Source organism: Botrytis fragariae, assembly GCF_013461495.1.
Source record: "Botrytis fragariae strain BVB16 chromosome Unknown tig00000075, whole genome shotgun sequence".
Lineage (NCBI taxonomy): Eukaryota > Fungi > Ascomycota > Leotiomycetes > Helotiales > Sclerotiniaceae > Botrytis > Botrytis fragariae.
In genome coordinates this window covers 1,141,250-1,164,362 of record NW_023500995.1, presented here as the reverse complement: position 1 = coordinate 1,164,362, position 23,113 = coordinate 1,141,250, and the positions used below count along the sequence as shown (strand labels likewise).

Sequence of the window (23,113 nt, the reverse complement as noted above, 5' to 3'; positions counted from 1 at the left end):
CTTTTGGGTTATATTTTGCTACGGGTACATTGCTGCCCTTTTAATTGCGTGCTTGGATATCCAATCGTTGGGTTTTGAGATCAAGGAATCTCCAAGGAGAGATATGTGATCATCTTACACTTCCTATTCGGGCGAGTTCCCTTCCCATTTGGGAATTCTGGCCTGATGTAAATGAGTGTACAGCTTTTTGTGTCACTCCAGATTTGTGATAACGTGGAAATGCTTTTCTTTTCCTTCGCACGTGGTGAGACGAAATAAGAGATAATATTGGAGGTTGTTTTTCTCAAATTCCATTTTGGGCGCGCCCTTCCTCTCCCTAGTGAACGCCGATTTGTGGAAGATAATCTGATGAGATTGCGCCACATACTTCATACTCTCTTAGAACTTCTCAAAAGAGGAATCAAGAGACAGGCATTAGGCAGATCATCATCTAGTGGTATGCTCAACGAGTATTCATTCCACGAGCGATATCTTTTGACTTGTCTGCTCTGTGTCAAAATTCGTATATTCCATCAGATTGATATTTGCAATTATATTGATTATACAACATCTCAAAGTATTTCAGCTATGTACCTATCGCTAAATCCCAATTTCTCACCATCACCAATCTCCCTCTGCCCATCTCTCTCTACTCCCTCAGCCTCAAACACATCTGCACACACCCGAAATCTCTGCAACCACCCCGCTGCCGTCCGATCCTCATCCTCAGTAGCTACACCAACATCAGGAACATGCCGAACTTCCCTGTCGCAGTTTCGTGTCGCCGTGCAATGTAGAAGAATCTAATTTCTTTCCTGCATGGGAGAGGAAGGGGTTAGACAGTTTTGAGAAATCCTCCTTCGCTTGTGATGCGTGATATTTGTATGTATGTATGTATGTAATGTAATATGTGCTGTAGATATTAAAACTTGAAAAGTGCGCTAAGACTCACCGAGTTGTGGGAATTTGTGTAATCGATTTCTTGGAGATGGAATTGCAATCTTAGATTTGTAGTTTACTAACTTTGCGATGTTTATCTTCTTACAACCGAATCGATCGTCTTCTATCGTTCTTTACATCCATGGGAGGTAAAATACTACAGAAATATACACATACCTACCTACCTATATCACAATCGCTTTACATCCAGCTCCTCAACCATATAAATGCCCATTCTCGTAATAATTCACACACACACATACAACCATCTCTAGTGAGATTCCCACGCAACAACCAACTCCGTGTTCAACGTACATACCTTACCTCCTCCAGATATCTCACCGAATACCGCCGCTGCACAAACCCAGCAACTAGTTATCATTCTATTCCTCACGTCACTTCTCAACGGTACCTTGTATGTAATATGTAACATGTATGTCTAGTACGTACCTACGTATTGTCTAAGTTTACTTGACCCTACCCCTACCCTGATTCTACTCAAGAAGCACGACATATATACATGCATATCTCCAGAATCAAGAACGAAGAATCAACATTTGTTTTTTCAAAACTTCCTTAAAAGGTATGGACGACCACAGAAATATAATACCCTAAAGATAAATATACAATAGCATAGACGATACATTATGTGCATTGCATTGCATTGCATCGCATTGCATATAATAATTTCATTCGCATCTGCAAGAGTAGTAAATTATCCATGCAGTAGTCTCACTACATGTCATATACTACGATGAATAGCATAGCATAGCATAGCAAGCATACCTTCCAGACCCACATCCATATCCCCAATCCTATCTTCTCGTGTTTCCAGAACTCATGCATGTATACATGCACAAATGCATATAAGTAATACCGCACGTGAGGGCTCAAAACGGGGAGTTTGTCCATCTGCACACATACCAATCCATCCATCCATCCATCCCATAGCTAGCCCATCCTTTCCCTCATCTCTCAACCCGCATTCCCTCTTCCAATCCGCACTACTCAGCACTCTCTCACCGGTTTCGGAGCCCGCACCCGAATACCGATCTTTCTTTTTCTAGTCCCTGCCTCCATCCTTCTTTCTATTCATCCCAGCCACTACCCTACTCTCATATTCATTCCTTCACGCCCCCATCGTATCCCCACACCTCTCACAAAACCAACCCGCAGCAAAGCCTTCCCAAATCCACACACCACACACCATCCCCCATATTCCATCCATCACCACCCCAACCCATCAGCACCAACCACTACACTCCCGCACCACCATCCACCGCATCAAACTCCCCGGCTACCCACATATCACACCCATCTCACACCCCAGCCCATACTACATCCCACCTCGCACCACCCCTCCCCTCCCGTACACCCACCATGTACCTCCGTACCTTCGTACCATCATATATATAGAGAGACGAGGTACGTACCTACGCCCCTTCCCTCCTCTCTCCCGTGTTTGTAGTCCGTTATTTCCGTGTCTATGCCTTTGTTTGTTCTATCTTATTTTATTCTGTTCTATTCTATCGTATCGTATCGTATCGTATTCTATCATATCTTATTTTACGTGGAATGATTGAAGGAATGAATGAATGAATGAAAATTGGTAGACATGAGAAAGCTAATTATAAGCTACTTTTTTCCTTTACATATTTGAATCATACAAATAATCATATCAATGTGCTAACGGTATTAATATTATTTGATTCGAATGACATCACTCATCATGTTGTAATGAGGAAAACTAAAAATGTGCATGATACTATTATAGTATTCAAAAACATTTTCTTGGAGTGCATTTGAGATTTTGACCTCTGAAAAGTTCTCTTGAACGACCTGCAACTTCACTAAGCCAGTACCTACTAACTGTATAAACATTGAAATACTAACAAATGAGATTTATACAACATCTTTCAAATTTCTCCCCAGATACCCCCAAAAGTCCTTGAGATAATCCAGAAATTTGAATTCTTGTACGGATATTATTTTAGAAGAGTAGAAATTTCCTAGCCTAATAGCAGTTTTCATCAAGTTCACAGAGTGCAAGTATTACCGATTTTAATGACAACATTATTCCAATTCGACAGATTTCTATTTAAATCTTGTGATTTGTTTTGAAAAGAGTGGCGATTGCCTATACAGATATGATGATTGCTAACCCCCTAAAATTGAATACCACAACGCCCATTCAGCAAGTAGCCCGGTACCCAAACGCGCGCCAAAAACAGCAAATATACACAAAAAGATAATATTGGCTTATATACTTTGTGCTTCAGCTCGAAACGCCAACTGTAATCATATCATTTCAAGGAAGCGAAAAAAGGGCAATTTATTAGCGGATAATTTCCGTTAAGATTACACAACACGATGCCGCCGGGAGATTTCGGATCTGATATGATTATCAAAATCACAAACGACTTTCAATACCCGCGAAATTCTCCTCTCCCGGCCAATGTGCTTCAGGCCAGACGTATCGCATTGCTTCCCAGATGTGTCTAGTGGCATGTTAGTCTTCAAATGAGAACAGATGAATGGATGAGATGATAGAGAAAATGAAAGCCATACCTGACGTGGATGATCTCTAGACCATCCTTGACTTCTTGCGGAACGTCTTTGATACTATATAGTGTTAGTGTGCTGGCTAAGCTGAGAGGAGAACTACTTACTCCTTTCTATTGTGTGCTGGTAATAATACAGTCTTGACACCGGCACGGAGAGCTCCAATGAGCTTCTCCTTGATACCTCCTACGGCAGTAACACGTCCACGTAACGAGATCTCACCCTATAGAAGATATTAGTGCCCGTGAACATACGAGTATTGCATACTGAGACTTACCGTCATTGCCATAGTTGGGGGCACAGCCTTGCCGGAAAACAACGAAATAAGTGCAATAGTGTGTGCCATACCGGCAGATGGGCCATCCTGGTCAATTCATTAGCGGATTATAACACAGCATCATGGGAAAGCAAACCTTTGGAATAGCCCCTGAAGGACAGTGCACATGAATACTCCTCTTCTTCATGATGTTCTCCGATGGGTCATGCGTCAGACCCAGCTCGTACGCATGAGCTTTCACCCAGCTTAGTGCTACCTCGACACTCTCTTTTAGTACATCGCCCAATTTCCCTGTTAGCTGCACGCTACCGCTCCCTGGCATATCGGCCACTTCGATGAAAAGAATACTGCCGTTCCCACCAGAACTATAGGCCACGAGACCTGTGACTATCCCTGGACGACTATTCTTGTAATTAGTGTTCACATCCTTACAAAAGCTTAAGCAAGGTAGTCTCAGATCTTGGAGACTAAAGAGAGTAGATGGAGGGCAAACCTTGTCTTTTCGGCAATTTCTTCATCAAATTTCTCAATACCCAGGATTTCCTCGATATCTTCCACCGAAAGCTTTGGGTTGTAGTTTTCTGTAGAACTGGTCAGTATTCGCTGGCTAAGGATCATGCGGAAAGAGCCTCTACCCGTATGTCCCGAGTCCTTCGCCTCCGCATATTCTACCGCCTTGGCACGACATACGGATCCAATCTCTCGCTCAAGGTTACGGACACTAGGAGTTTAGGTGGTCAGTGAAGTTACTACAATTAACCTTGAAAGTGGCAAGATTATACTAGAAAGGTAGGGATGATTCGGTCTATAGGAAAGAGGAGTTTAGGGCCATCAATGCTTACCCTGATTCGCGAGTGTAGGATTCGATGATCTTGGACACAACATCCTGGGTGAACTCGACTTGTCCATCTCCGAGCCCATCTACACAGCGTCAGTGGCCCAATACAATATTCTCAGCTGATTGTGGAGGCTTACTAGTGCGAATCTGCTTTGGGATTAGATGCTGCGAGGCGATATGTCTTTTCTCAAGTGTCGTGTATCCTGACAAGCTAATAGTTTCCATACGATCAAGTAATGGTGGCGGGATGGTATCTAAACTGTTCGCGGTGGCAATAAAAAGAACTTTGCTAAGATCGATTGGTATGTTGACATAGTGATCCGTGAATGTATGATTTTGTTCTGGGTCTAGAACCTCAAGCATGGCAGCCGATGGGTCGCCATGAAAGTTAGACGTGCTACAAAGGAGTCAGCTACAGAAATGCCTACAGACAACAACGTTACTTACCCAACCTTGTCAATCTCATCAAGTAGGAAGACAGGATTTGCCACACCGACCTTTTTCAGGCCATTCACTATCAAGCCGGGCATTGCTGCCACGTATGTTCTGCGGTGACCTCGAATTTCCGCCTCGTCCCTGACGCCGCCGAGAGAAATCCGATGGAATTTTCGTCCCAACGCAGTAGCAATTGACTTTGCTAGACTAGTCTTGCCTACACCAGGAGGGCCAACAAGGAGCAGAATTGGTGATTTGTCGATTGTCCTCTTGCTTTTAAGAATTTCAACCTTAGCAGTTGAATTTTCTTCGTCTACTTTGGCAAGTTGTGAATTAACATCATCATTGATACTTTGTTTGAGTTTGAGAACCGCCAAATACTCAAGTAATCTCTTCTTGACCTTTTCCAGCCCATAATGATCATCATTGAGTTGTTTACGGGCCCTTGATAATGTATCGACGCCAAGTTGATCTTCAGTCATCTCAGACCACGGTATCTCAATCAAATTCTCCAGATAATTTCGACAGACTTGATACTCTGCCTGAGCTGGTGCCATTTTCTTCAATCTCTTCAGTTCTCGGTCGGCGACTTTGGCTGCTTCAGGGGTCATCTTTGCGCTATCAATCTTTTTCTTAAGCTCCTCCATTTCGTCTGGTTCTTGATCATCATCCTGAGACCCACCATTACCTGCCGTACTGGGAGGCAGTGGCGCGCCCGACATTGATGATCTTCGCATGCGATGTCCATTTACTTTATTGAATTGCTCGATATCTATGTTTGCGGGGATGTTGGAGGTTGTGACTGTTGTTATTTTGACGTTATTTTTGATAGTGCTGACTTGACGTTGAAGTAGAAGAATTGCTCGTTCAAGGCGATCCTTAGTTGAGAGCGCTGCTAAAACCAGTAACTTTTCCTCCAACGATGCCTCAACCACATTAGCCATGAAATCTGCCAGTATTCCGGCCTCTGATACATCTTTCTTTGCTATATATACTTCGAGGCGGCGTGCAAGTACTGGGGAAAGCCCAGCGGATGTGCGAGGTAGGAGGGATGAAAGTCGCAAAAGGGTCAAAAGTTCTCGTGATAGTTGTTTAAGATGTGCGAAAAGTCCTTGGACGGCTACATCTTCAGTAGGCACATCTGCAAAAGTTTAGTGATTGTCATGTCTTGATAAGCACGATTTTCCTTACCTTCATCATATAAATACGTAACTTCTCCTTCAAGGAATGGCTTTTCTTGTGTTATCCTATCCACCTTGATCCTGGCTACACCCTCAACCAACAAGGCGAATTCCCCGGAACGACCAGTCGTGCCTTCAACCCCCGATATTTTAGCAGCCACTCCATATCCAAACAGATGATCCTTCGAAGCTCTCGATGGCTTGATATCTAATCGTTCTCTGGGTTGTGGAGTTTGCTCATCTCCAGTAATCATCTTCTGTCCATCTTGAGTGAGGAATGGCGAGTTCAAAGGAACGCAGGCAATATTGACATTATCCAATCGCTGACTCGGTGTAGTTGAGGCTGCTCTGCTATAAACTCCAGAGAGCAAAGCTGGAATATCTGTTCGTTGACCAGATACTGGAATGCGAAGGACTATTCCAGGGAGTAGAACGGTTCCTTTCGCCAAGGGAATAATGGGTAAATTTGCGGTCTTCACGGGACCCATAGTGATGTTGCAGACAGTGTGTTGATAATAAAAATGTGTATTCTCGTAAATTTGATAAGAGTTGAGGATTGTATGTATCAGTTGTTGTTAATTGTTCTCAATGGTATATAATCAATAGCTTTGTGGCAAGAATGCTTCATCAATAATGCGAGCATCAGTAGAGATAAGGAGCCGAGGTTCGTCATGGTGTACGGGAGTGGATGGGAGTGGGTGGGAGTGGATGGGATGGTGTAAAAATGGCGGCGGGACTCAATTCCTTTTCCGTTCGCTGTATTTTTATTCCCCACCAACAACAACACGATACATGTATGTATGTCTTAGAAAACGCACGAATTTTCTACAGACTTCACCGATATTACATATCTCCTGATTGTTTCGGGTTCGCTTCATTGAATAAATAATACATCCAAATATCCATTACCTGGGTATTCGATTGTCTTCGAAGTGCTATTCATATTTGAACTTGTCGCATCGTTCGATGGATTTGTACCAATTATGTAATTGTATGGGCATGTTGGCCATGCCATTCATTATTTGAAAGCATCCAAGTTTCCTAGGTATATACTAGGTATATTCATATTCATCTTTCACATGCAAGAAGTCAAGAAGATCGTTTCCATTCTTTCCTCACCTCACTCGGTGACACGCTTAAGTCATATTCGTTGAGAAGCAATATGATATATACACAGGAGTAGATCAGGAATGCTCTTTGCAACAATGGCATATGGTTGATATCTAGCCAAACACTGTCAGCGATGTTTTGGTCAAGCTAATTTGTTCCAGCGGACTATAACGCATACACATTCTTGGGCAATTTATCTTATGAGTCTAGCATTCGTCCTTCAATATACTACCCATTAGGGATCTTGTGGTAGTTCCTACAAATACAATAGCCAACCTTTATTCGTCAATTGTAGACATAAATATTAGTGGGCTAGCCTCCGACTTCGGGTTCCATGTCTCTTCTCCTGCATTGCAGCTGTCTATCTTTTCTTTGCAATTTCGAACTGCTGAAAGGGACTACCGAACCATCCATGAATTTACTTATCACGCCTGAATCCACATAGCAAAAGCTCGACTGTGGGGTTTGAGGTTTGAGCGAAAAGATTAAGAGTATGATGAGTGTATGTTCTCTTGCATATCACCAATTCAACCCGATGCCATCTTCGCTCTACACGACGATTAGAGGCTAGGCTAGACTATGGGTGGGTACAACGAACAGGAAGTAGCTATTCGATTCTACATCGCATCTGGGATTACATCGTTTGAAAAGACCGGCCTCCCCAAAACAATTCATGTGTGTATAGGGCACTCCGCAAGAGGTTGACATCGATCTGATGGAAGTGGGTGTAGGTTTGTAGCAGCATGTAATAGCAATCGATACTTTGCCTCGATACTCTGTCACCACTCTTTGTCCTATTCTGTCAGTTTGGGCGTGTATCAGACCACTCCCGGTCGTCCAATATTTGTGAACAACAAATAAATTGTTAGATGAGTTCCATTTGGAATCCGTCCAGGCAAAGTTCCGAGCCGAAACACGGATTCTCGACGTGGCGAGGTATAAAACAGACAGCCTTAGACATCGAGAACGTGAAGCTGATACGGGTTTGACAGAGAGTTGATCAGATGAAAGAACTTAGAGAGGTCTAAATCTCAGGCAGTGCTTGAAAGCAACTAGAATAGAAAGAAATTGTGATTTATAACGATATTATCATGGTGCAGTTCTCGGTAGATCATCAGACTTTCGCGGGAGAATTCTTGCTCAACTCGCATACGTCAAGATGAGTGATGCCTCGAAAGAGATCTTCAGATCGATGCTACTACAAGGTTTCGAAGCCAATCATCCTCGAATGCCGAATTACTAAGCTTTTAGAACTTTGGATTCGATGATCTTGGACGGTGAATATTACTCAAGTTGGGACTCAATTTCGACACTTTTCCATACGCACCCCTCAGTACAATTCATATATACAAATATACCACTTTGGTGTGTTGAAACTGTGACAACCACAGCCTGAGCACACTCTCGGCTTCATTTAATATTGGCTTCCATGGTATGTCACGAAACAGCATATATCTGTAGTTGTACTAAAAGTTGAAGATCAACTGTCCAAGTTTGAGATATCTTGAAACAGTATGACGAAATAAACACTCGCGAGAATCTCCGGTGACTCTAGTAGCACATCGGTTCTTGAATCGGTTCTTAGTTACCCTTCACATTTCTAGAAGAAACAACTTATTCTCTTTTGAATTAGATGGTAAAAATAGACATCAACAATCAGCAGTACATAAGCTCGTACAAGGAATTGGGATGTGTTCTCTGCAGCAGGCAGGGGGGTTGGATGATTGATGGTACAGTAAGCTCGGGAATCACTAGCCGATCCTCCTTCATCGCAAATGCAGGTACCAATGGATCATAGCAACCACATCAACAAAATACAATACAAATCTCTAACAATCATCAAGTTTGATAATGGATACAAAGTTTTCTTTGAAAAGTTTCAAGAATCTTAATTTGGCAATTGGTATATCAGGTTTTGGTTCCACTCAACACATTCTCCAAGTTCCTCTGTTCCAGCTGCTGCTATACCAATAATAAAAAGTGGCGAAGCCAACTTTCCAATTGAGGGTCTTTGGTTACATTTCACAAATCCCACAGCCTCTTTGAGAAATCATACACGACTCTTTACAAATGATTAAATTTGTCCTGTGGTCGCATCCTTCGCTCGCGATCCAATTGGGTTTGTACGTGTTTAGAGAAATAAGTGTTTGATAATGTAGAAATAGATCTTGTCGTGGGATTCTGGCCCCCGGAAATGCCCTTATTCTTCTCTTCTGGGTTGCGGCGTTTTCAAATGGATTGAAGTGCTCATCAAAGCTTACTTCTCTTCATTTAAGATCTTCCATGCCCTCTGTCATGTAATTTTGAAACTTTTTCGACCTTTCTTGTTATTTCTTTTCTCTGTCGTTCATTTTGTCAAGCTCTCTCCGTCATTACGTCGTGGAGTCTTTAATCTCTTTCTTTGTCATGTCTCCCTTGATAATAATTTTTTTCTCTACTTTGTTTGGAGCTACGAATGCTATACCATGGGCCGCAGCTCAACAGACAGCTACGTATAAGGGAGATGAATGGTCTCCACGACCGACTAATACGGTCCTAGAGCCTCGTGATCTGTTTAAGAGAGGCTCATTCGATGTTGATATATGTGGTTGGATCGGAGGGAATAAAGCTCAGTCAGTGGGTTGTGCAAGTGGATCTTCATGTATTCACGATACTTCGTACGGAGTTATTGGATGCTGTCCAACCTCGTCAGCTGGATCGGACCCGATTCCTTGTACGGATGGATTATATACCTCTTGTATTGATCATAATAGTGCTGGATATGCTTCGAATTCCTTCATGATTAATAATGGTATCTTAACATGGTTAGTGAAAATGTGCGATATATGAAATAAATTTCCTAACACATTCTCAGCCCTTCGAATTCAAACTGTTACAAAGTTAATTACCCGGAAAACTACTCACAATTTGGATGTGGCCCCTCCACTGCAAACGTCACAGCAGTAACCACTTTTGCTGGTCAAGCGACAGATGATAACCTACAGATTGTGTATACTGGAGTGACTTTCAACCCAACAATCACAATTCAAAATCCTAGTAACTTTGGAGCAGCCACCTCGTTTCCGTCTTCAACGACCGCAACTCCAACACAGTCCACAGCTTCGGCTACTGCTGGGAAGGGGTCATTGACACCTTCAATCCCAGAATCAACAAGTTCGGCAGCTGCGGTATCGAAGGGAAGCTCAAATACTGGGGCGATAGTCGGTGGAACGATTGGTGCTTTGATTGTTATCATAGGAGCATCTATAGCAGCATTCTTCCTTATTCGTAAAAGAGGAAACAAACGAGAATCAAGCGTTCCTCGTGGTGCCACGTCTCCGTGAGTCTTTAGTAAATCTTATACTCTTCCGTTAGCAACTAACTCTTTCCAGTCCGCGGCCATCAAAATCAACCTTTGAAGCAGTTCCTAACCCAACGCCATCTCTACAACCAATTCACTCTCCAGTTTCATTCGGACGTCATTCTCCACCACCTCAAGATCATTACTCTCAAATGAGCGGTATCAACAATCTAGGCTATGCACCTGTCTTTCAATCTCCTTATCATCGACCCACCACGCCTGCCGGACATGATGCACCCGTTGAAGCACCAACTCCTGATCTTTACGCCCGCAACTTTCGCTCTCCATCTCCTATACCAGATCGAGATCCATTCCAACCACCACACTCTGAAATACTTCCAGAGTCCTACGACCCGAGTCGAACACGTGGTCCACCCTCCTCAGAGCCTTACCGCCCATCGCAATCACCTGAACCTCAGCATTACTACCCATCTCAATCTCCCGAGCCCCAGATGTATTATCACTCCTCTTCCCCTGAGCCACAAGCTCTCCGTCCCCGTCCTTCTCGCTCCCCACCACCTGTAAGCACGTCTCCAGTCCCAGCCGCAACCCCAGCTCCAACCACAAACCCCTACACTCTCCCTCCAACCGCCGACCTCCCACCCCTCGATATCATGGAGGACATCCAAACCCCCATCGCCCCCAAAACCTCCCAAGCAAACTGGCACCTCGCTCTCACCGGAGATCGACGCACCTACGCGCCCGCCGACGGCCCCTCCACCTCCGTCGACCACCAACACGAACCCATGCCCGCAATGCCCGCTCTCTACGCCGACATAACCAGTGCCATGGGCGCCGAATCCATGTCGCCCCCCGCAGACTCCTTTCTCACCCGACAAATCTCCGACCCCAAAAACCCCGGCACCCGTCGCAATTTCTCGCGCAAAGGCCGCGCTGAAAAAGAAGGCGCCGAACATCAAGATAATAATCAAAACCAACCTCAAACCCAAACTCACAACGAAGAAACAGAAGAAGAAGCAGCACTAAGCAACAACATCCGACAATCCGGATGGGTACCCTCCGGTCTCCGCACAAGAAATAGTCCCTCTCCGCATTCTGCCCCCAGAATGCCAGATCGCAGGACTCCTGCACCCGCACCCACACCTATCGGAAGCCACCCCGAGGCCTCTGCGCAGAGACACCCGATGCCTGATTCCCGGGATGAGGAAGTGCGCATTGCGTATAATCCGCAGGCGCATGCGCATGCGGGTGTGAATATAGGACATGGTGGACCGCCGATAGGCATGGTGATTGCGAGAAAACCGACTCCGGTTATTGATCCGAATGCTGTGGAGGGGGGGTGGCTGTAAAAGCTTTTTATGTATTCGGGGGTAGGGAGGAAGAGGAAATGGAATGGAATGGAAAGATATGAGGGATTCCCTTGATGTATATAGGTAGTTTACTGGATTCCATACTCATGGCAGATGAGTCGGGTGGATAGCGAGGCTTGTATGTATACATGGATTGGGTTGTCATGGAATGGGATGGGAAGGGATGGGGCTGGAAATAATACATATCTGTATATATATAGACTTTCATTTGTTCTCTAGCACTGATGCAATACTGTGATCGAAATCACTGGGGAAACAATGCAGCAACAAAAAATCTGATCTCAAAAAGTTAATATCGACATGGCACAACAGTATGAAGATCACATATCTCTGTGTATTTTGCGTTCTATATATCCTTTATCTAATTTGGTCGTTACTCTTGTTGTCTCAACTTGCGAATCTTTGGTCAATCAAAATGAGCCTGATGGCGCTCACAACGAATCTGCTCCTGTTACATTACTCACATGGAAATGAATCCATGAGTATCCGAACTTCTCAACTGTAGATGAAGTCTCAATACCTGATTTATCGTATACTCTACTGAAACACGGCGTAGGGATGTGCTTTTGAGATGAATTGATCAGGAGTCATTATACCACTAAGCTTCCAGCCACCCCTTCCTCACACACACAATTCAAAAACAAGACACAAGACATAAGTAAGCTCACTGAATACCTAGTCAACGCCACATCCACGAGAATTAATGATCGTATTATTCTTATCACCTCGGACTACCAATCAAATACAAATAGCCGACCCTAAGCAGCTGAGCTCACACTATCGTACATACACACAATACAGGATTCCTATCATCCATGCTAGATTGTTATCACAAGTTGTTTCCCGATGAACTCCACAACAAGCACACATTCATCCATAAATCTAATCAGCCATCATCCAAATCGTTTTGAAATTTCCTTCCATAAAATTTCCATTCCGACCCAACTAAAGATGAGATTTCAGAAAAATCAAGATGGCAAATCGACAAGACACAGTCCCCGTTCATCGCTTGCTCCCATTTCAATAAACTCCAGAATAAAATTCGCACTCGTTTCATTAAATGGTCTCGTCAAAAATTGCATCTTCCATAAATTTCGTCAGACAATAATTATAAATCTCAACACCACACAGACCAATGCAACACTTTTTAATTATTATATACCCTCTTCCGGACTCAAGGGTTTCTGAGGCTGAAGATACGCGGTAGGGACCTTGGGTACTCGTGGCGACCGAGGAGGTTGTGAAATCCCTCTCCTTTCTGCTCGTAGGCTATCTCGAAAACGTTCATTATCTCGTGATCTGCCTCCAGTGAGTCTTCGCATGCCCAATCGAGTACCAGCTGCAAGGGGCTTGATCATATTCTCAAGGAAAAACGACCCTTCTCCTGAAGTTGTTGCACGATCCTCTTCACCATCCGAGAAAACATCTTCACTGAAGTCGTCGTCTGACATGTATGTTATATTGGGATGACCTGATGACGTTGAAGGTGATGTCAAAGCCCGCGCGTGTAAACTCGGTCTAGAGGTAGGAACGAGATTGAAAGCAGCCGGAGTCATGGCGTTATTTGATTCCCGTGATGGCCGTAAATCAGCAAAGCCATTTTGAAACGTAGAATTGGTTGCTGAATGAGTGAGAGACTGATGAAGAATAGGTAGAGTTTGTTCATCATATAATTGAGCCGCAGCAGAATCGAAGTTTTCGCCCGAAAACCCAACTTCTGTAATGGTTCTTGAGGACCGGCCATCGCTAGTGGGACTCTGCAGGCTATCTTCAAAGAAGTCATCCAAGCTGTCCAGCTTCATCATAAGGTCACCAATGTTGCCATCGCCTCGAGCCTCATCCGACATCATAGTCTCAGTTCTCTCAGGTTGCGGGAAATAACCGTATTGGAAGTCATCCACATGAAATTCTACATCTGGGGTCGCAGCAACTTCATGATCCGTATTCTTAGTACTCTGGCACATGTAAAACACGGCATGAACATTAGATCTTGTGATACTAGCTTGCTTCGCAGGCATCGGAATTGACCAGCCGGAATCCTCTGGGATACCAAAGAGGCTCTGAGTGTTATCATATTCTTTCCTCATCGCCCTTGAAGAGGATCTCGTCATGCTCATACGTAGATGGTGCTTGTCCATTGGAGTTCCAGTCATGGTCATGATCTTGTCTAGTACTTCTAGAGCTTCCATGCAAAATTCTGTTTGAAGCAGTCTTAGGAGAGGCGAGATAAGATCAGGCCCATGAGAAGCAATCTCCGGCTTCTTCATGTCGATGTCAGGAATGATAGCACATAAAATGCGCATTGTCTTTAACTTATACCATGGTATACTGTTTGTTAGAGAGCCCATGACGAATGTCAAACTACGGAATTCCCATTTCGGGAAGAACGACTCGCGAAGAGCAGACACCAGTTGCGCCAGGAAATCTTTGCTAGAACGGTAACGCGACCCAGCGAACCCAATAAGAGCCCGCGAGATGGTGCTACAGCCTTGTGCTTCTGCAACACCCGCGAGAATCTCGGCAGTTTGTATGCTCTTCTGATCAATACTTGGTTGGTCCATTGCATTTAGAAAGCCAGGGAAGTTAGCCAACACCGCAAACAACAATCGACTATCGTCTCCGATAAGCTCGTCACTCGGTAATGTAATGAGCTTATTAAGAGTTGCGAGTGTCATATCAAGACAGGCCGATGAACGAATACCCTTGTAAACCAAAGCTTGAACTCCTCCAAAGGTACCTTCCCAGTTTGTAGGTCGTCCTTCAGCAAGTAAATCTCTAACCGAGGGGTCATCTAAGTCAAGTTTTGCAAGGAGTTCCTCGAGCATATGGCCAGCTTCTAAAAATTCTTGTTCATTTATCGTGTCCAGGCAAGCACATGTTGTCCAGAAGAGTTGAGGGAAAGTGAGTAGGTCAGCAGGCTCGAGCTTACGAATGAGCGTCCGTAATGTCGTGAGTATCTCAATAGAAAATAATTGGGTAGAGTTTTCCAAGTCGGCAATTGTATTTGAAAGTCTTATTAACATATCAGCAAGCATAGACTGGTCGAGTGAAGTGAGAGTGCATCGGAAGACCTGGAATGATCGACATGCAAGATGTCGAACAGGACAAGATGTTGCCCAAGTCAACGATAATTTGGCCCACTGCTCTTGTATTCCAGGATATTTCACTTCGAAATCCCTCACTACCTCGCTGGTGAGGAGCTCCATACCAGGAGGAACCTTGTTCTCTTGGTCGTATACCTTGCCGCTGTTATCGTCGTAATGCCAGATAACTTTGGGATCATGACGGCGAATTGACTCAATAAAATCTTCGATTGAATTCTTACTTGGGTTAGTACTCTCGTCATCAATCTGAGAAATCACCAGCTCATGTATCAGATGAATCAACATTTCTCGAGCTTGTTCTTGTACCAGCGGTATGTAGTGATCCCAGAGGACAGTCACTACTTGCAAAAGAAGAGGAACGTTGTCTGCCACAAGCTGAACAGGTGATACCATCAAATCGACGAGTAGGATGAGAGATAGTTGACCCAACGAGAGTCCTGTTTGTTTATTTCCAATCGGCAATGCCTCCGAGAGTTCTGCCATATACGGCAGCTTTCCAACATCAGGTGGAGGTGGCAAAAACTCGCGTTTCTCATTGGGGACCATAGCTTTCGGCGTGATCTGCATCAATAGAAACTCCACAACTTTGCCGCCAGCAGGAGTACTAGACAAGAACACTACAATTTGCTTTGCATACTCCACAAAATTTTGTTCTCGTCTGTCGAGGCACAATGACATGATAAAATCTAGTACTAATTGAACATTCCCAGCGTGAGGGCCTGTGGCAAGCGCTTGCCACAAAGCCTGTACTTCATTGTGAAGAGTGCTACTGCATCTAATCGTTATCTCAAACAGATTTGCCAACAGAACATACGATTGCGCAGTTGGCCCGCCATTCGGATCCAGTTGTAGTTCTATGATTTGGATCCATGGCAGAATAGCGGCAACCATATTTCTTTGTGGCCCAGCCTGCAGCTCTTTGAAATACATAGTAAACTCAGAGAAGATTAAAAATGCCAATTCGGAATGGTTGGTTGACAATCGTTTCGAAATTTCGAATTGGGCGAGCTTGTAAACTGCTTTTGTTTTATCTGAAATGCTGATGTCAAAATCTTGTATTTTAGAACTCCGTTGCTGTCTCTCCTCTAAAGCACGAAGTATACGGGCGGACTTGATGCGGATATCGCCCAATTCGCTTCCAAGTGTGTAAAGTCCAATACCCAGCAATCTCCAGAAGGGCATTGGATAGTCTGGATACTCGATTAATACCTCAGTCACGACTCCAAAATAGCTCTGGAGTACTTTGGCTGCTTCTGCAAGATAGCACCTAGTGATTGAATGCTCTAGTAGGTAGGGGAATTCCTTGTTGTGTACTATCAAGTTTTTCAAAGCTCGTCGCCCGATAACGTGCATCCGATCACTGCCAGTGTTGAATATAGTATCTACCCATGAGAGCATGCGTCGAATGTCGAATTGCAAATTGGCTCCACTTTCTGTTGTTATGCTGACACGACCTCCACATAATGCAGCCATTGCGCTTAGAGCTGCGGTTCGAAGGTTTCTTTTTTCAATTTCCATCGCAGCCGTTACAACTCCCCGTTCACCAACTGATTGTTGGTTGATCATTGATTGTCTCATATTGTCCTCTCGCTGTCGTATTTGATTCTGATTTGGCGAATAGCCGCACCAGTCCTCCATGAGAGCAAAGGAAGACTTCCTGGACTCGAATGTCATCCACCGAGAAGGGTCTTTGGTAAGATTGATACCCTCGAAGAGCTCTTCCATTAATCCACAGTAGTGACGACGGAGCTTTTGGAACTCCCAATCCAGCTGAACTTCTCCGTCCATGAGGAAAATTTTAAGATCCTTTGTATAGATAACAAGGTTGTTTAGGATCCAATCGTCTTCGTAAATCTCCTTCTCTTTCAGGAACGAAGCTGTTAATTTGTACACATGAGTGACTTCGGTTCTTAGCAAATCAGTCCTTCTGTTTCTTCTAGGGCTGCTAGAGCTCCGTTGATGGATACGAGCGCGTGCATCATCGTTGCACCGGCTTACTACTCCTTGTAGTTCTTCTAGTAGTGTTTTGTAAATATTAATGTTGATCGCTCCAAGTGCCACGACCACTGCATCTCGAATTGAAGCTGGACCCACGGAGAGTAATGGAATGAGGTACTTGAAGAGAATCCTTGCGGAGGTGATTTTCTCTAATGTTTGATTTGGCTTCGATCCCTTTCGATAGTGTTGCGTTATTGGCGGTGATGATTGCTGTTGGCCACCCTTGTCCGAGAGTGTAGTACATGCAACGATAAGATAAAGTTTCCACTGTTCAATCAGTACTTCCGGTGGAGTGGTTGATGACCTTGACAATAAACGGCCGCTACCAGTGTCATAGCCATATTGCGGACCACGATTTGCTTCTGACAATACAACGATACCTCGGTACATCTGAAGGATTCGATTACATATTAATTCCCGTCCCAGCGTCACAGCGAATGGACAACGATCGTAACTGATTCGTATTAAATTTGGAAAGATTTTGAACCATAGAGTTGTGTCATAAGAGACATCGCTGCTACAAAGCTCGATCAAATCACTCTCATTCCTTTCTGTCAGGTCTGTCTTCTGTAAGCCACGTTGTAATCTACTTCGCTCTGCAACGGACAAGGTCTCGTCGTTGAAATCCATTACTCCTTTGGCATCCCCTTCAAGGATATGTATCAGTCGGCCATTGTCCTTACCCAAAGCAGTGTCAAATTCTGTGATCAGACGCAAGACTGTAACTGCAAAGGCACGCACTCGCCTTGACTGTGAACACAAGAAGAACAAGCCATGCGACTCAACCTCGTCAACATGCGCCCAGATCCCAGATAGATCTAGTTGAACGCCCCTCTTATCGGCAGAACCATCTTCTGAGATATCTGATGCAGCGTCTTTCATTTTGTTTTTGATCTCTTCAATCCAGATCTGAAGTAGCTCCACGTAGAGCTTCAGAGTATTCTCGATGTGGCCAGGGCCAAGCATACCACCATCAGACATTGTAGAATATCTGTCATCAAAGGTGAAGATAAAACGAGCAAACCCAATAGTAACCGGCTGAGCGTGAGATTGTCTAGCAATTGACTTCAAAGACTGTGCCGATGACTCTGCAATATTATACTGCACGTGAGCGGTTCCGGTGCAGAGGAGATTCACAAGAATGTTAAACGGTATATCGGCCGATAAACACCTAGGTAGTGCTTGTACTGCAACATGCAATAGCTCGTAGAATCCTTGTTTTTGCTCTGATGGAGTTAGGTGGTCGTCTCGGCGAAAGTTGAAGCTCTCAGCCAGTGGGGTTTTGGGTATGGGTCCATTGAACTTCTCATCCAAAACGGCTTGACCCCCAAAAGTATTGTCGCAGATGATGGTAATTTTTCCTAAAATTTCACAAAACTTTGCGTAATACTCTTTGGCAACATCGCCAAGTGTATTAGTAATCACGGGTCGCGAGAGTCTTTCTTCGCGGCTGGGAACTACTAGAGACGGGGTAATGGGGCTGCGAGGGGCTGTCATAATGGGTGAAGTCGGCATCCTTTCGAACACCGGTAACGGTGAGTAGTGTTGTGGAAATGGTGGACAGCCTTGTTCGCCCTTCTCTAGATCTGACATGATGGCAAGGAAAGCTCGAATCCCTACAACCATTTTTTCTGGCTCTAGCTGTTCGACTTTGAGCTCCCGTCCAGAAGCGAATAAATCTGCATTAATTAAGGGGAAGACTATCGTCCGGAAACAGAAATCCTGATACTTAAAACCAATGATGCGTATGATCTGAATTAACGGTTCGATGATTGATGAATCCGTTGAGATGTAGGACTTTTTGCCAGGAGGTAATACAAGTCTCATGACATCTTCTAACTTTTTGATTGTGGCATTCGTAGGTTCGTTTGTGCGATGCAAATAAGTCCAGACAAGCCTCGAGATCACCTGCAGACAAATTGGTCTAGTTCTTGGTTCCTTCATTTTTGCCTGCAGGGGTAATACTAGCTGAAGCCATTGTGTTGAGAAGGTATCTGTGGGAGAAACACAGAGCAACGTAGCTGTCAATGGAAACGCAACAGCCCAGTGACGAGGTTTAATAAACATCGAAGCCAGTCTAGGACCTATGGTCGCTAACACTTCAGTCCACTTCGGCATATTGAGTTCCGTGTTTGCTGTGGCAGCAATTGGCAAAAGAAGGATTTCAAGGGCCATACAATAGGCATATTTCAGTTGTTGTCCATGAGATTTCAGAAAGAATTTACCAAGATTGATCATGAAATCGCAAGATTGGTCCCACGCTTCCTCGGGATATGTCTTGAGACGAATGTGCTTCATACCACCGAGAACCAAAACCATTCGCCCTTCGATATCTCTGTTCACTGGACTTTTGATTACTAAATCCTTCTGCGACTTCTCGAGGTCCGCTATGAAGCGATCAGTGACGCTGTCGAAATTGATCTCAGCCATAACGCCAAGCAATTGACTGAACAAGAACCAGTTGGCCATCTTGAGAGGTGAGGTACTCAGTTGGTCTGCATCGGCGATCTTCAGTTGTCCGAAAATAATTCCTTCTAGCTTTTCTTCCATCTCAGGAGTTATACGAGCCAAGGTACTTTGGCCAATGACTTCCATCAAGACTCGGCACAGTATGAATATTGAAGCTGTTGATCGTCGTTCTGCTTGGGCGACAAACTCTTGCCGCGCAGCGATAGTTGGCAGACCAGCCATTAGATCGTCTTGGTGCATATGAGGCGGCTCAGTGTTCCTCCGAGGGAGTTGGCCTGGGAGCAAATTGCCGCGAGACTATAGGGTTCCATGAGCAGCGGACGTAGACACTTGGACATTTCAAGCATACCTGTTGAAGCTGAATCCTAGCCTCGTTGGCAGCATCACTCTTGTTCTTTCGCCATAGCATCATTGAATCAATGAGAGGCTTAGGTTTTTGGCTTGCGATATGACCCAAAGCAGAGATCAGTTGATCAAATGCCGGGTCTACTCCCATTCCGCATATATGTTCAATTTGAGGTTCTGGGTCCAGTGGTAAAGTAACACACTGTGAGATCTTTTCCTCTGCTTGCGCAATAAACTGGAGCATGACATTAGAAATTATGCCAACAAAATGGTCAAGGAGAACTGACTGAAGTGAACAAGACATGCAGAGCATACTCGCCAACAGTTTTCAACTCGTCCTTATGATGTCTTGAATGGGAATGATGATGCGCATGATTTCTTCGGCTCCTCCCACTATTACTATTACCACGCTCCATATTTCTCTGCGCGCTGCCTGATGGCGCATTTTCGGCCGCTGAAGGGCTCCGGGAGGGGACAAATGTTGTATTCGAGCTGAAAGAAGTGCCGCTGGTCATGCTGGATGCGCTGGAGGAGAAATTCGAATCGCCCATGACCGATGCATCTGTCCAATCTCCACCTGCAGCAGCAATTATCTGCGGGCTCAGCGGGCTTGTAGATGAACTCCCAAAGCTCCCATTCCTGGACCGCTGTATGCCATTAACGATGCTAGTATTTCGGTGATGGCTTTTCGCATCTGCATCTATCGACCCCCCTCTCGTACTACCTGTGTAGAGTCGCGGTGATAGATTGGCAGGTTGGGAAGGCGATTCGGAAAAAGCGGCCTTGAGTCCTGCGAAAAAGGACTGATTCGCACTTGGCTCTCGAGAGTGAACACCGGATTTCGAGTTGGTGGTATGCGAGCGTTTCAAGGTTGCAGGGTACGTAGTCACATCAATGTCGATGGGCGAGAAGTTTTCTGTTATACCTTCAGCACGATGATCTGGAAATGATGCTTGAGAGAAGTATCAGCAAGGATGTGTCTCATGAGTAAATAAAGGCTGGTCCCCTAAAAATGTAATGCAATGCTTTGCGTCAAGTTCTGAGGGTCGGGAAGTTTGAGCTAAAATACCCCAACGGGCATGGTACTCACTCATTCTGTCACGGGATATTGCCCATATACTTCTCCCTACATTCTCTACTTCCTTGTTCCTCTCATTATTGGACCTCCTAGCTATAGAAACGCAGTTGCTTATATCGTCGCAGCTTCAATTGGCACTTTCTTCCAACGTTTTGATGTTCTAAATCTACGATTTGAAGAATATCGCGAATGTTCATAGTAGGTTATGTGTTAGCAGCCAATGATTGTCCAACCCCTGGAACAGACCCCTGATGCCGCTGAGCCAGCCCCAGCCCCAGCCCATGGAACATCTTACACGATGTAAATCGTAGACAGAATAATCAACACATATATAGGTACAGATACGGGGCACATACAGAATCATTACGTTGCACTTTCACGTGGGCTCAACAACAGCAATACGAGACTCGAATATGGACCATGCAGATTGTTGAACATAATAAGTATATTTAACTTGACACTCGCTACTCAGTTCTTCTCTGCATACCAATCATTCATGACTCGGTTGTAATAATAGGACTACCTAGGAATCTTCAAAATAAGAATCAATAATGTCTACAACTCCTACTAGGTAGTAGTAGTAGTACGGCGTAGAGATGAGCTGGCCGGCACGGATCCTTCCCTTTCCTTTCCTTTCCTTTCCCTTCCCTTCCCTTTCGACGATTCGCCTAGAGAGCCGGGACGATAGATCCCCTGTCTGTAATCGATAGAGGATCTAGCTGTGTTCTGAGTTCTAGATGCCTATTTAACATCTCTGAATAGACGATAGACATATGTGCAGAATTGATTGATGAATTTCCGGTGAATTCTCAGTTCAAGACATCTTGAACCTTGAAGGGCTCATCTATTAATACCTACTTACCTATACCCCTTTTGTTGAGAGTATTGACTAAACGGCTGAGATATCTCTTCGCTCCATGTTACACAAGCTCTCAGCAATATTGAATGTTTGAGATCGGTCCCTACCTAGGCAGGTGCCGGTCATGAGCAGGAGAAGCAGAATGAAGCGATTTCTTTCCATCGTGTTGTGCGATGACTATAATGACAAGGTAGGTAGATAGGTATCTGATATGCATAGACGGAAGGATGTTGTAACAGTCACCATCACCCAGCAAACTGATGACATGATTTTCCCATTCAAGTATCCACCACCACCACTCCATTCTCCATTTTTCTCGGAGTCAGTAGCAAAACCTTATGGAAGCTTCATCATATACCGGATCCGATGTTTTACTACAATTTCGAAAAGTTGATGATGTAAGTATCCCACTCAGCACTAACTCGCATGATATTATTGTTCTAGATCTACCTACACTGTTCACATATAGACAAGGACAATCAATCCCAGGCCGAAGGTCAAAATCACCAAAGTCCGTTGGTCCCACCCAGTTACGTTAACTCCTAAAGCGGAATGTCGGATCTCTCAGTGGCCGTTAGACTTTTTCCTGTGCACGTCGATGGCAATTGGCTCAGTGCCGATATCTAATACCGTGTGGAAATATGTGTGGCGGAAGAAGTTTTACATGATGGAACGTTCACACAAGTTGCTTGGTTTCGTGTTTAGGAGAATGGGGGTTGAGTAGAGATGCGGAAAGCAGCCGCTCATTCTCGTGGCACAGGCAAACGCAAACACAAACATTGAACATTGTAACTGTGATGCCATGAATTGTACCTCTCGATTTGCTAGGTAGGGTTCGACATCTCTCTCTCTCTCTCTCTCTCTGTCTCGAGGTACTGTTATCCATATTATCCATGGACTGCAAGGGGTGCAAGGGGTGCATATGACGGAAATTTCAATCTCCCCAGAAACCCGGAATTATGATTGACAGCAAGCCGAGCCGGCATCCAGTATACATACACACGGAGCACACAGAGCAAGATCCATAGAAGTGACCCATCCATGTGTATGTATAGAAGGAAACCAAACCACGGTCTAAATGGTGCTTTGCTGAGTGTGTTTGTTGATTCTTCGCATTCGTATTCTCATTGTTTCCCTTCAAACGAAACTTCCCCCTATCCAAGTACCAATCAATCTACTTATTATACATATACCTCCCTAGAGACTACTAGCACTTCCTACCCAGGTGGCTTTCATCGCCTTCATTCACTGTCTCTTCCGGTCCACAC

The 23,113-nt window shown here is 44.5% G+C and overlaps 3 protein-coding genes across 3 annotated transcripts; 1 reads left to right on the top strand and 2 right to left on the bottom strand.

Moving 5' to 3' along the window:
- Nucleotides 1–3,328: 3,328 nt before the first annotated feature.
- On the bottom strand, nt 3,329–6,699 carry Bfra_005847 (putative atp-dependent protease la protein; the record flags this gene model as incomplete). The annotated part of the gene is made up of 10 exons (XM_037336222.1): nt 3,329–3,416; nt 3,487–3,540; nt 3,588–3,703; nt 3,758–3,844; nt 3,894–4,158; nt 4,251–4,478; nt 4,600–4,678; nt 4,733–4,992; nt 5,043–6,171; nt 6,222–6,699. 10 exons carry the CDS (start codon nt 6,697–6,699, stop codon nt 3,329–3,331), a joined length of 2,784 nt encoding a protein of 927 aa, XP_037191432.1.
- Nucleotides 6,700–9,727: 3,028 nt separating this feature from the next.
- On the top strand, nt 9,728–11,971 carry Bfra_005846 (uncharacterized protein; the record flags this gene model as incomplete). Its single annotated transcript, XM_037336221.1, has 3 exons — nt 9,728–10,125; nt 10,176–10,640; nt 10,693–11,971. The coding sequence occupies 3 exons, from the start codon at nt 9,728–9,730 to the stop codon at nt 11,969–11,971; spliced, it is 2,142 nt and encodes a 713-aa protein (XP_037191431.1).
- Nucleotides 11,972–13,146: 1,175 nt separating this feature from the next.
- Bfra_005845 (putative cell morphogenesis protein pag1 protein) lies at nt 13,147–21,183 on the bottom strand (the record flags this gene model as incomplete). Its single annotated transcript, XM_037336220.1, is given in 5 exon segments — nt 13,147–19,860; nt 19,913–20,143; nt 20,196–20,848; nt 20,999–21,079; nt 21,090–21,183. 5 exon segments carry the CDS (start codon nt 21,181–21,183, stop codon nt 13,147–13,149), a joined length of 7,773 nt encoding a protein of 2,590 aa, XP_037191430.1.
- Nucleotides 21,184–23,113: the final 1,930 nt, after the last annotated feature.